Genomic DNA, 12,402 nt, shown 5'->3' on the forward strand with positions numbered 1-12,402 from the left:
GTGTAGGGGTACATACCCCTTAAAACCAAGTGTTTTTGAGCGCTTACTTGAAACAAAGGGGTATGTGAATACTGCAACCGGCAACAATGGCGGCCAAATAATCCAGAGTCCCATAAATCTAATATTTTCGGATTAAATAATTGATTTAAAAATTACGACAGTCTTGTTTGGTGCTCTACACAGTCCTGTACATACATATTTGCAACTATGTTCTTAATTGAAACTTTTTTTAAATTGCTAGTTTGCTACCCTAACTTTACATTGCACAACAGTCCCTCATTTCTCTGACCTGTGTTGGATGTAACGCGTTGTCAGACTACTTTTGTTAGGTAACAAGCAACTTAACGCGTTACTTAATTAAATGAATCCGTTACTAGTTCCTTGTTCAAACAAGTATTTTGAATTGATGTTTATTTGCAATGAAAGTTTGCACAGACACAGAATTTACTTTGGCAGGAGAGCCTACCTAGGCAGCCATTAGCAGCGCCAACTAGAAAGGTTACAGCAAAGCATAACATGAGGAGGAGGAGAGAAAAAGGCAACCCCCATACAATGCTCCTAGAGGAGTACAGTGTGGGAACAGGCTAAAACCTCAGCACATAAGCCCACAAACATTTACAACATAACATTTACAAAGACACTTGCAACGGGTAATGGGGGGGGGGGGGGGGGGTAGACAAGCAGCATCTGGACCTGCAGCCACAATAGGCGCTGGACACAGACCCACCAGCCACCCAGGGAAACAAGCAGTCGAAGGCGTTGGATGGGGGTGGGGGGGTGGTGGTAGGCTATCTGTAGTAGGTAAAAGTTAATGTCTGAGTAGGTCTGGGTTGGCGCCCTCGACCTAGGCCACAATCAGTCCAAGTCTCCCTATGCAGATTGTGTTGGCAAGGAGACATCCTTGGTCATGACCCGGGTAGAGACCAAGCCACAGATGATGGTGTGGGAGGGGGAAGGGAAGAGCAAGATAGTCTCGCTTCAGCGCTCTCCAGGGGAGTTGTTTTCCAGCAACGGCCTTGGCCAAGGCCTGTGCTGGTTACGGGGCCGAAAGTAGATAAGATTGGTGTAGTTGTTTAGACGCGAATCAATTTTTACATCCACCCTTCAGGAAGGTCTCCAACTCCAGCTCTGCAAAATCCTCCTTTTGCAGAGCCAAACTTATCCCTGTTGTAATCCATATTGCGCTGTAAGTTCAGTCAGAGCTCCAACAGCTCTAACCACCGAATCCATCAGGTCGGGCAGCCTAAGGGGGCTTTTGATGGCTCCAGCCGTTTCCTTGACTTTTCGATATACAAGCCAACCGCCTATTCCAAGCAGCAGAAAGCTTGTTATCACGGTTCCGAAAATAAAGATGTCTTCAACATCCTCAACGGAAAGCGCCGCTAGACACATGACACGCCAAATCGCCCACGCGTCCATCGTGTAGCCAGCTGCAAACGTCCCGTCAGGACAGTTGGGTTCCCCCAAACCTGAGCTTCTCTTCGAGAAGATGGTGTCAATTGCATTGAGAGACCAGCTAATTAATTCCATGCTTCTAGTTTCGGAGAGTGATGGTGAGAGAGTATCTTGAGGCAGACAAGACAAGACAGCGAGAGGGGAAGAGAGAAAAATGCGACCACCTTCGTCAACAGCCAAAGAGAAAAAAGGTGCGCGTTATTTAATTTAGTCTTTTGGTCGCGAGCACTCAGCATTTAGCTTAAGTCTAGGAAAGTTGAGGCTACTTTTTGCTAGGTACCTACGAAAACGTCTTAATCTGCTAGACAGGTGGGTTCCCCTTAGTTCTTTTGGTGCGCAGTCTCACAAGCCCAATTTACCCGGCGTCATGGAGCCGACCAGCTAAATAGTTATTTAAAGCTTAAGACTTGCATGTACAGGCCTATGTAATGTCACATTAAATAATGTATTGAACTCTAGCTATAGCTTAGCTTTGTTGTGCTCCGAAATTCAAACCAAGCCCTGGTAAATTGTAGAGCTAGCTAACTACTATACTTCTGCTTGGCATTTTACAACATTATTTATTGATTAAAGAGTTCCTTGATTCAAGAACGTCATGCAAATATTGCTTTTCATTATGGTGGATTATTACCTTGATCCGTCTTGCTGTATAATGAGGATTGATCATGTTATATGTGAGTGACACTGAATATTCAGTACAATATGTGCTATTGCTGAGGTCAACCCATTACATGTGCCTTCTGGGCATAAAAGTGACCAAGGTGAATTGTCTTAGAAATAAAATACTTTTCTTAATGTAATGCAAAAGTAACGTAACGCCTTACTCTCTACAGCAAGTAACTAATTAACGTAACTAGTTTACAAGGAATGTAATTAGTTACTTTAAAAAGTAACGTTACCCAATACTGTCTCTGACTAGCCTTGAATGGACCAAGTGGTGTCTCATTTCATAGGGGTTCACCCCGAGCTTGTTCAGCCTCCACATCTTTTCTCGTCAATTATGCACATCATAAAAGCCATTTCTCATTATTTTTATTTTTTTCCAATGTTGTGGTACATTCATACACATGATTATGAAGCCTTCATTTGTCTGCTGTTTCCTACATTATCAATTCCTTATATTATATTGATCAAAATGTATATGCAGGATTCCTGAATTAAATTTCAACACCTTAATACTTTTTGAAGACCTTTTCAAAATATGTTTTAAGCCTTCATCACCATTTCAAGTTTAAGGCCGAATCCCAATTCTCTGTCTTACTCCTTAATATTGGACCCCCCCCCCCCCATATTAAAATCTGGTCAAAATGTCCCCCCCAATACATTGATATAAAAATATAAATGTGCTACACTACGACAGGAAATTATCATAAAAAAATGTAATTTGTCCCCCCCAATGTTGACTCCATGGCTACGGCCTTGGGTTATGTAGAGCAGTGTTTCCCAAAGACTGGGTCGCGACCCTCGGGTGGGTCGCAAGAGATTTTTTTGGGGTCGCCTTGTCACAATCTGAATCTGCCAGTGGCGATTTCTTAAACTAATTAATGGTCAAATATTTACTATTGTGTTAACATTTTAAATGCGTTAGAACACGTTCATATCGAAGACGAGTTCATTCAGAATCAGCTACATATATTAGCAGGTTGACTGACTGATTTCCTTCTGATACATTCCCGTAGCACCACAGTGCATTTCCCTGTTGAAGCTCAGCTTCTATGGACTTCAATGGGGCTGCTTTGAACAGTTTTTTTCAGTGCTTCGAAACTATACGGTCATTGGATAAATGCTGCGATTATGTCCCGCCCATGGACGCTCAGGTGGGGGTGAATGGAGGAGTGGGCTGGCCTGGATGCAGGGCTTCCGCGTGATGATTGGAGGGTCTGTTGAGAGACATCTCCTTTTGATTGACAATAATGTTTTACTATAAAAAGTCACCGAAGCTATTCAAGCTCAGTCCCATCGCGGATTCTGTAAGTGTAGTTGAATTGTCGAAAGAGCTGCTGCAACCTATCTCTTGGTATTTGCTTGGCGAAGTTGCTAGCGAGTTTTCATCGTACATTTCAGACAATTATACACCACATGCCTTGTTTCAGTTGAACTTAATTTCCACATTTTCTTCGAGTTTAATATTGTTTAGTTGATCATTCATTCATTCATTCATTCATTCATTCATTCATACATAGGCCTACTCTACATACAGTAGGCTCGGCTAGTGTCCTAAGGGCCAGTGAACTAGAAAAACAATGTAAAATATATATGAAATATGAAATGAACTTTACCTATTTGAAAGACCAGCAGCCGTCTGTGCGTAATAAAACTCTTCTCGTTGCGCTTATTGTGAACTTTGATTGCTATTTTCCAACAGAGAGGTATGCCCTTCTGAATGATGAAAGGTGGATGCAAAATCCCTTCGAATTTGAGAGTCCTCAGGCTTAACTTGAGTTGACGCTTAGTCCTACAGAAGAAACCGAGTTGTTGCAGCCCAGCTGCGATCGCACTGACGCTATGGATCTGTGACCTTATCATTCTGGATAAGCATTTTGTCAGAATATCCTGTCCTCAGTAGGGCCACTATTTCTAATTATATGCTTATTCCTTTCACTACCACGTACATGTGCGAATTGGAATTTTCTGTGCTTACAAAAATGAACACAAGCACAGAAACTGACTGAATGCTGCGCCTGATATTCGTGTTGCGCTCTCCTCCTGCACCACGGACTGAAATGCACTACAAAAACGCAGACAGGCCCAGCTATCCCATTAGCAATGTTGAAAAGGATACAACATGTTTGTTTTTTTATAGCTGTATGTCCAATTAGGCACTTATTGGATACCTTCTTTAAACATTGCTGGTTCAATTGTTCAGAGAGAAGTGATCACTCAGTCTGAGATAGCTTATTAACAATGGCAGTAGGCGTACAAGTTCTGAAATGAAGATAAAATATCAGTAAAATATCCTCACTATTGTGCAATAATGGTCAAATCCACCTTTATTTTGTGATTTACGAATAATCTCTATTGGCTTGGGTCGCGAAGGCTTGTGACTTAAAATATGGGTCCCCAGAAAAAAGGTTTGGGGAAACACTGATGTAGAGAAGCAGGTCCAGCTAGTTCCAATGTAGCCATACCTGTAAATATAAATGGCAAGTGAACTTGAAACTATTTAATATATTTTGTGAAAATACCATTTATTTTCAAATTAATTGAAAGTGTCCTTTTTTTCCCTTTCACAGGTCCCTTCAGGGGACTAAAAACCAATTGGTTTTGTTGGTACTATTATTAGGGTTCCTCCGGTAGGAGGAGACCTATTGTTATTGTTAGTATTCCTATTATTATAATTTTTCCTCTTCCCCATGAAATGGCTCAAAGTCCTCAACCCAACTTTTTCATATTTGGCCCAACAGGTCACTTACTACTCCCAGACCACTAATGGCCCATGTACGCCCATAGGTGGCGCTATAAGCCACACCCAAAGTCTATGTGATTTCCCCAGCGCCCATTATTCCAAAATGCCAGAAAATTTGTATACATGCCTTATTTCTTATTAGGAACAAAACAGCCTCAAGAACCCATAAGGTCTGTCATGATATATTTTGCTGTACTGTCCAAATTTGGTACAACCTTCAAAACCATTCTCCTCATGAACCATAGTTCCAATCAACTTGAAATTTGTTACAGATGTGTAGAATACATGTCTTTATATAGAGTGAAATGGGATAAGAAATGCAATACAAAATGGCTGAAAGGGGTTTATTTATGTAGAGGTCCACATTGCCTCAAATCTTTGTCAATAAATCAAATGTAATTTTGACTGACTTTTAATTTTTTAAACGTAATAGACTTCAAGATGACGTCACTCTGAAGTACCATGCAAAATCTCACCTTTTTATATGTCAAAATATGACTAAATGACAGCTGTTTGAACTTGGACCAAATCTGACGATGCTTGCTATTGCAGAAACGGCTTATTTTCTCATACACTAACTGAACACATTGTCTCCTACCACTGTGAATACCTCACTTGGTTAAGACACTGCTTGTTAGTCAATGGTCGTGGTTCAAACCCAGTCACATACAGTTTTGATTTCTGACAGAAAGACCGGTTTCTTCCGGTCAGTCCTCCTGTTGTAAAACATAGCAATGAGTGTGGTTCAGGTTCACCACAGTGGCTAGCTACTTGTAGTCTAGCTGCTGGTGAAATCTTGAATGTTTTACTCTGAGGGGATTACTACACAAAAAGAGCCAGAGATATCGTTTTTTGTATACAAGACCATGCTACATCTAGCCAGCGTATTGGAACCTTGCATTATGTACGTACAAGTTTTACGTACAACATTGCTGCTTGCAGCTATGTTCTGTATTTGTTTTGCTGACATCTTAATCACAACTGCATCACAGGCACTGTGCAGAAGTACTCTAAATGTTACAACCAATGTTAGTTTTTTACTGTACTTGCATTATCAAAACATTTATTCAGTCGACCTTCTTTTTCTTGATGGTGTACTGCACTGACTGGCTTGCTGTCTCCACAGTCGAGAGTGATGCTGGAGGCACAGTTCCATGTTCGGATGCATACCAGGATGCTTTGTCCAAAAAACAGCGACGGCCACAGGAAGATGAGAGGAGGAGAAAGGAACAGGGAGCTCCTGTAAGTTAGACATCTTGTCTTCTCTTATGGGACAACACAACCCATGTTGTGTAGTTTACCGACTCTATAAAGACATATGCATAATTTTAACTTGTGATTCAGGCATAATTGTACACATTCATCTTTTTAAAATCCCTTGTTCAGCAAAAGGGTGTTTTGATTAACTCAGAACCATTTCTTGCTGCATCATTAGGTGCCAGTGAAGAACAGAACAATTACATCAAAGATGCCCCCTCGCTTTGCCAAGAAGCAGGGCAGTTTAGCAATGGAGCAACCAGATGAGGCACTGTCCACCAACAATCTGGGCACAGAGATCTGGGAGACCAACAGCTCAGGTAGAGGCTTTCAGAATTGTTCAAACTAGCATTACAAGGTGGAGGTAAATGTGTGAGTTTCTTAGAATGTAGTTATGTATATTGCAAGATGTTGCTTCCATTTTTTTTTTTCTTGTAGATTTACTCAAAGCACAATGTTAAGAGAAGTCATATTTATTGCAGCGCAGTGAAAACAGACCTAAAAACACAGTGCCCGCGACGTTTGTCACACACACACAGATATCTGGAATGATAGCTAGTGCAGTGCCCGTGATGCAGTTGGCGATGACAGTTCTTACTGGTTTTGGTACCTATATTTCTCAGATGGCAATTGAAATTCTCATTCACCTCTGAAGTACTTCAACCTTCACATCTATTCTAGTCAAATTGCCAATGCTGTGGTAGCCTACATTCATGCAAATGATTATATTGTCTTCATTTGTCTGATGTTTCCTATGTTATAAATGGCTTATGTCATGTTTATCAGAATTTACTATAGTGGTTCTCTGTTAACCTCTTACCATTCTTGTTTAGTACTGGTGAGAACATTTCTTTTCATATATAATCATATATTTAAAAAACATGTATATGTACCGTATTTCTTCGAATAAACGCCGCCCTCGAATAAACTTTGCACCAAAAATGAACATTGTGTAATAAACGCCACCCTTGATTAAACGCTGCACCAAAGAAATCAGAAAACATATTAAGTTGGTTAAATTAAAACATTTACAATAAACAAATATTTATTACACAAGTAAATCACAAGTGCTATATAAATAGTCTTACTTACTTACTTACAAGTGTACAATATAAAAAAAAGATATATATATATATATATATATATATATATATAAATGTTGCCTTTCCTCAACCCCAAGTTCGCGTGCTCAGGGCTTAAAGTATTCTGGCATCGTGCCGGATGTGCGGCCGTGAGAAAGGAAAAAAAAAATTGGAACTTGCATGCAGTTTAATATTTTCAAGTCAATTGATTTAACCTACCAATCATGAGAGGAATGCAGCTCTAACTAATGTTAAAAGCCTATCAGAAGCAAAGCAGGGCGGGTCATGGCAACACAGTGTGATTGAGATCCTGACTAAACGGCTTCAATTTTTCACTAGGCTTTGTGTTTGACCTCCTTGTCTATTCTTTGTTTGTCTATGGCCGCACTGCAGCTACAATTCACTAAATCTCTTTTACTAATTAAACGCCACCCTCGCATACCTTATTTTTCTAATTATTGCGCATTCATTGTTCTTTCCAGCCCTGTCAGTCCAGTCATCAGGAGGAGACTCATGGACCAAGCAAGTGTCATATACAGGAAGTGAACCTAACTCTGAGGTATTGTACAGTCTTGCTGTGTAGTCCAATCATATAATTCTGCAAATTCCACTGTTGGGTTTTGGTTTCATTTGCACATCTCTGGAGGAGGGGGTCCCTCACTGACTTGCTCCTCCCAAGGAGCCTTCCTGGTAGTTTTTCCCTGTTTTTCTTGAGGGTTTTAGTTGGCGATAGGTAGATCTATGGGCATCTGTGACGCCTTCTGCTCTTACAAAAGAGCTATACGCACTACATTTGATTTGATCTTGGGGTTAAACCATAACCTTAATGAATGCCCTTGGTTCAATTTTTATTTCCTTCCAGGATTCTGATGCAAGCCCAGAGCCCAGCAAGGAGCAGCACAAACCTGGCCCAATCGGTAATGAGCGCTCGCTGAAACACCGCAAGGGCTCAGAGGCCGTTGAGCGCCTGGAAGGTGGCCCCATCACACCTGTCAACGGAGTGGACCACCATGTGGACACAGTGCTGCCAGTACCGCCTATTGAGTTTGGTGTGAGCCCCAAGGACTCAGACTTCAGCCTGCCACCCGGCTCCACTCCAGTTCCCGTGTCCAACCCAGTTGCCAAGCTGCAGGATGCCCTTGCTAGCAATGTGAGTTTGGATTTGATGGCCAGTGTGTCCAGTGCTTTGGAATTGTGATTGAATCTCACTTACTGATGGAATTGAAGTGAAGAAAAGCAACAATATATATGTCTGTTTATTGTTGTAGCCGGCCCTTAACCAGAGCATCCCCATGCTACGCAGCAACCACCTGCAGCCAGGCATCAACCTTAACCCAATATCCTTCCCCAGCGCAGACCTTACTCTCAAGGTAGAGTAATTACCTTAATTACCTTCTCTTATTCATACATACGCACACACCTTACTAGTTCAGTGGAAACATGGGATAGAAAGACCTCTCAAAGAGCTCAGTCTCAGCATGGAGAATTTTTGAACTGTCAGTCAATGAACAGGATTCTGATTCCATGTTTTATGGAAATTTAGATGATCACCACAACACTAACTCAACTGGTGCATGAAGTTGTATTGTGATATAACAGCTGCATACTAATCCATTGTATTTGCATCAGTTAGTGAAGTTGGGATTGTGGTGGTCATTTAAATATTTGTTTCTTTTGACACTTTTTGCTAATTGTGCTGATTGTTTTCAGCAGAGGGTGAAAGGTTGGGGTCGGTTCAGTTTTAACTGGGTGGTGTGCGCATGCAACAAACTTCACAACATATTTACGGCCCCTGTCTGATGGCCTGAGCTTTCTGTTTCCTCTGTTCTTTCCTTCTCTTCATTCCTCCCCTCCACTTTTCTCTCATCTTTCTTGACTCTTCTGCTCCACTCTGCGCTACTGCTTGTCTAATAGTTATATTTAACAATGAGTAACGTTAAATAATTCCCTCACATCACACACTGTTGTTAAAAAAAACTGCAGTAAGAAATATTGTATTAACCACCACAGAAGTTTATTTTTTGCCTTCCGAATTTCAGGGCATATAATAACTGAGCCCCCTATCTGAATACTAGTGTAGTGGGATGTGGTCATTGAAGAATAGAAATACTTAATTTCTAATCAAGTATTTATTAGTCAAGGCAGCAACTTGAAATTGTTTTAGGAACCAAGTAAACCTATATAAATGTTATCGGTAGTCCGAAGTAATTAATTTGTTCTTAGAGTATAGAGCAGATCGTTACAATAGCAAACAAGCACACGTCTATCTTTTACAAAAAAGTTATTCAAGCCAATTAAATATGGATAGTATGAACAAGTTAGATTATGAATTTGATATGAGAGATTGGTTTCAATGAACAGAATGAAAGGTTCTAACTTAAAGACAGAAATTGTACTGTCAATCATTTCATCCTTACAAATCCTTAACAAACCTCACGCCAGTGACATGTTGGGGAGGAAAGTGCATTTGCCGTAGTTTCGTCTGGTCATAGTTGATCAATGAGGTTGAGGGCTATTTGCAACTTGGCAGTCTGTGATTTCAGTCTGTCGCAATTAAAATTGAGTTTAAGAGACTTCTTCTGTAGAATCGTTCAGGTAGTTTTGCAATCACTAATCTTGTTGAATCGCAGGATAATCTTGATGATGGCCTTGATGTGATATTTAAAACAAAATCTTTAAAGTAAAGGATGAGGAATTATTAATGTTTTACTGGGGTTACACAATTTGACATGCCGACAAGGATACTTGACCACACCCTAAAAATGTTTATAACCTTGGTATACAGCAGTTAGGGTTATCAAGGGCCCTTTTCTATGATATCATGTTCTGTCACATGGTCTTCTTGCAATTATGAAATGGCTCCTTGAATAGTGGTTACACCAACTTGATGCTTCAGGAAATTGACTTGACTGTCACAATTCCCCAAATTAATAGTAATTTTCAGAACAATGGTGTTCCATAACTTATTATTGAATAGTAGGGGTGGAATAATATATCGCAATACAAAATGTTTTGTAGAGTTATGGCTATATTTTTACAATATGATGTCAATTTAATCCTATTGGTTGAGCTACCAGCACACGACCTACTCTGCACCTGCGTCATGCTTGCGTTCACAGAAATCGCTTTAACGGCGTAAACTAGATTGTATGTACAACAAAGAAAATTATTGAAAATGTTTTACGTTTTAGAACTACATCTGTTAAGTGAATTTCTGTTTAATTTCAAATGTTGTTCAAAATATCTTGATACATATTGTATTGTACACCCAGTATCGTGATACATATTGAATCGTGAGCTGAGTGTATCGTTACACCCCTATTAAATAGTTATAATGTAACATTATGCCAAACTAGTTGATTATTTGGTACCAAGTTTTTAGGGTTACACCACATTGACTTTTTTGCTATTATCCTCCAAATATTCCTCCATTATATTTTGGGTAGTGACAAGCACCACTGCTTCACAAGCGTGACTGACTTTTGCTCACGTGTTAAATCCATTAGATTTAATGGAGTTAGAATAGGGGTCACCAACCTTTTTGAAACTTGGAGCTACTTTATGGGTACTGAGTCATACAAAGGGCTACCAGTTTGACGCAGTCTTCTGAAATAACACATTTGCTCAGTTTACCTTTAGTTCTATATTATTATTATTATTAATGATACTCATCCATGTGAAGACACTGATCACGTTAATGATTTTTCACAATAATTATCAACAAGGACTTATGAATTAACAAGGTGGAACAGATAATATAAATATTCAACACTTAATTTCTATTAATCTCAGCAATTGTTAACATTTTTACAAATCATGAACTATGTTGCTTTTTCTGCCCGCAGCGCGCTACCTGATGGGTAGTTAGCATGGTAGCTTTTGTGACACGTAGTGAAGTGTCACCCCACATTGTGCCGCTTTGCCGTCGCTACATTCGCTTGGCAAATGACACACGCAGCTTTCTTTCACAGTAGTAAAAAATAACTCTTCCTCCCATTCACCGAAGTTTTCTTTATTTTTTCTGCCATGTTCTGGGGGTAAGAAACCGCATTCAGCTCCCCATCTTCGCTGCACCCACCATCTTACAGATTTACAGACCTGATTTAGATTAATTAAACAATATATACATTTTACATACGTTTTGGTTGACTTGCCAAAATATTTGTCCCGTGCTTGTCAGATCTCAGAAGGGATCTGTAGGATTTGGTTGGTCCACATCTCCATCCACTTTTTCCTCTATTGCTGAAATTATAAGGCTCCAATAAAGCAATACCCTTTTCTATAAGCATGATTAGGCCTGTCAAGGTAAAATTGTTGTGTACATGGACCAATGCCCTGTCTTTACCTGTATTTTGTCAGATGGAGTCAGCCCGTAAGGCATGGGAGAACTCTCAGTCCCTCCCGGAGCAGGGCTCCCCAGGTGGAGTCAGCTCCAGCACCCAGCCCCCCTGTAGTGTGGGCTCCTCCACTGGGGTCAGCTACAGCTCTTTTGGGGCAATGCCACCCATGCCTGTGGCCTCTGTGGCACCCTCAATGTCCATGCAGGGTAAGTTTGCATGGAAGCCTTTTTTGTTATTGTTTATAACTATGAACAACTATGAACTGAGCAACTGTAATCTGTTTTTTCTAGGTAACCATATCCCTCCACTGTATTTGGATGGCCATGTTTTCCCCAGTCAGCCTCGCCTGGTGCCCCCAACCATGACCCAGCCACAGAGCTACCAGCAGGTACAAGATTGCATATGAAAATGGCTTTCTGTCTGCTGTGATAAAAATAATAATAATCTTAACCCAATTAATGTAATAGTTTACTATAATTTACTATTTCTAGTCTGTTATTTATTCCCCGTCTATCAAGGACTTAAATAGCAAGCAGTGTTTCCCACAGAATAAGATTCCATTTGTTGTGGTAGGCAAGATGTTGTAAACATTAGGGGCTTATCCCAAACCTAGGTCATTGTATCAGTTTGATGTGAGTATACATATGGACCTGAACAAGTGATGTGAGAAATCTTGTAGCATCAATTTGAGCGCAAAATGGTTTCGAGGTTTAGGTTGTCTAAACATTACGTTGGACTCGTATTGTTATATTTGCTGAATGTGTTTAACTATGAATATTATTATATCTAACTTGAAGGGAAGGGGGAGGGAGGGATTTTCACCTAGATTTTGTTTTGAAAACAGAGGCCTTGAGGTGGTAGG

General features: G+C 40.3%; 1 protein-coding gene across 10 annotated transcripts in view; it reads left to right on the plus strand.

The window, feature by feature from the left end:
* The window catches only part of prrc2b (proline-rich coiled-coil 2B), a 47,370-nt gene that overhangs the window by 25,419 nt on the left and 9,549 nt on the right, over positions 1-12,402 (plus strand). For all 10 annotated transcript variants that reach the window (XM_084693298.1, XM_084693305.1, XM_084693303.1 and 7 more), the window contains exons 18-24: positions 5,988-6,103; positions 6,297-6,438; positions 7,683-7,759; positions 8,063-8,350; positions 8,469-8,570; positions 11,560-11,746; positions 11,831-11,928. In XM_084693298.1, coding sequence (XP_084549424.1) covers positions 5,988-6,103; positions 6,297-6,438; positions 7,683-7,759; positions 8,063-8,350; positions 8,469-8,570; positions 11,560-11,746; positions 11,831-11,928 — 1,010 coding nt within the window. The remainder of the gene's footprint in view (positions 1-5,987; positions 6,104-6,296; positions 6,439-7,682; positions 7,760-8,062; positions 8,351-8,468; positions 8,571-11,559; positions 11,747-11,830; positions 11,929-12,402) is intronic.

The sequence above is a fragment of the Hypomesus nipponensis genome, chromosome 27, assembly GCF_054491055.1.
Source record: "Hypomesus nipponensis isolate SF chromosome 27, ASM5449105v1, whole genome shotgun sequence".
In the NCBI taxonomy this organism is placed as follows: domain Eukaryota; kingdom Metazoa; phylum Chordata; class Actinopteri; order Osmeriformes; family Osmeridae; genus Hypomesus; species Hypomesus nipponensis.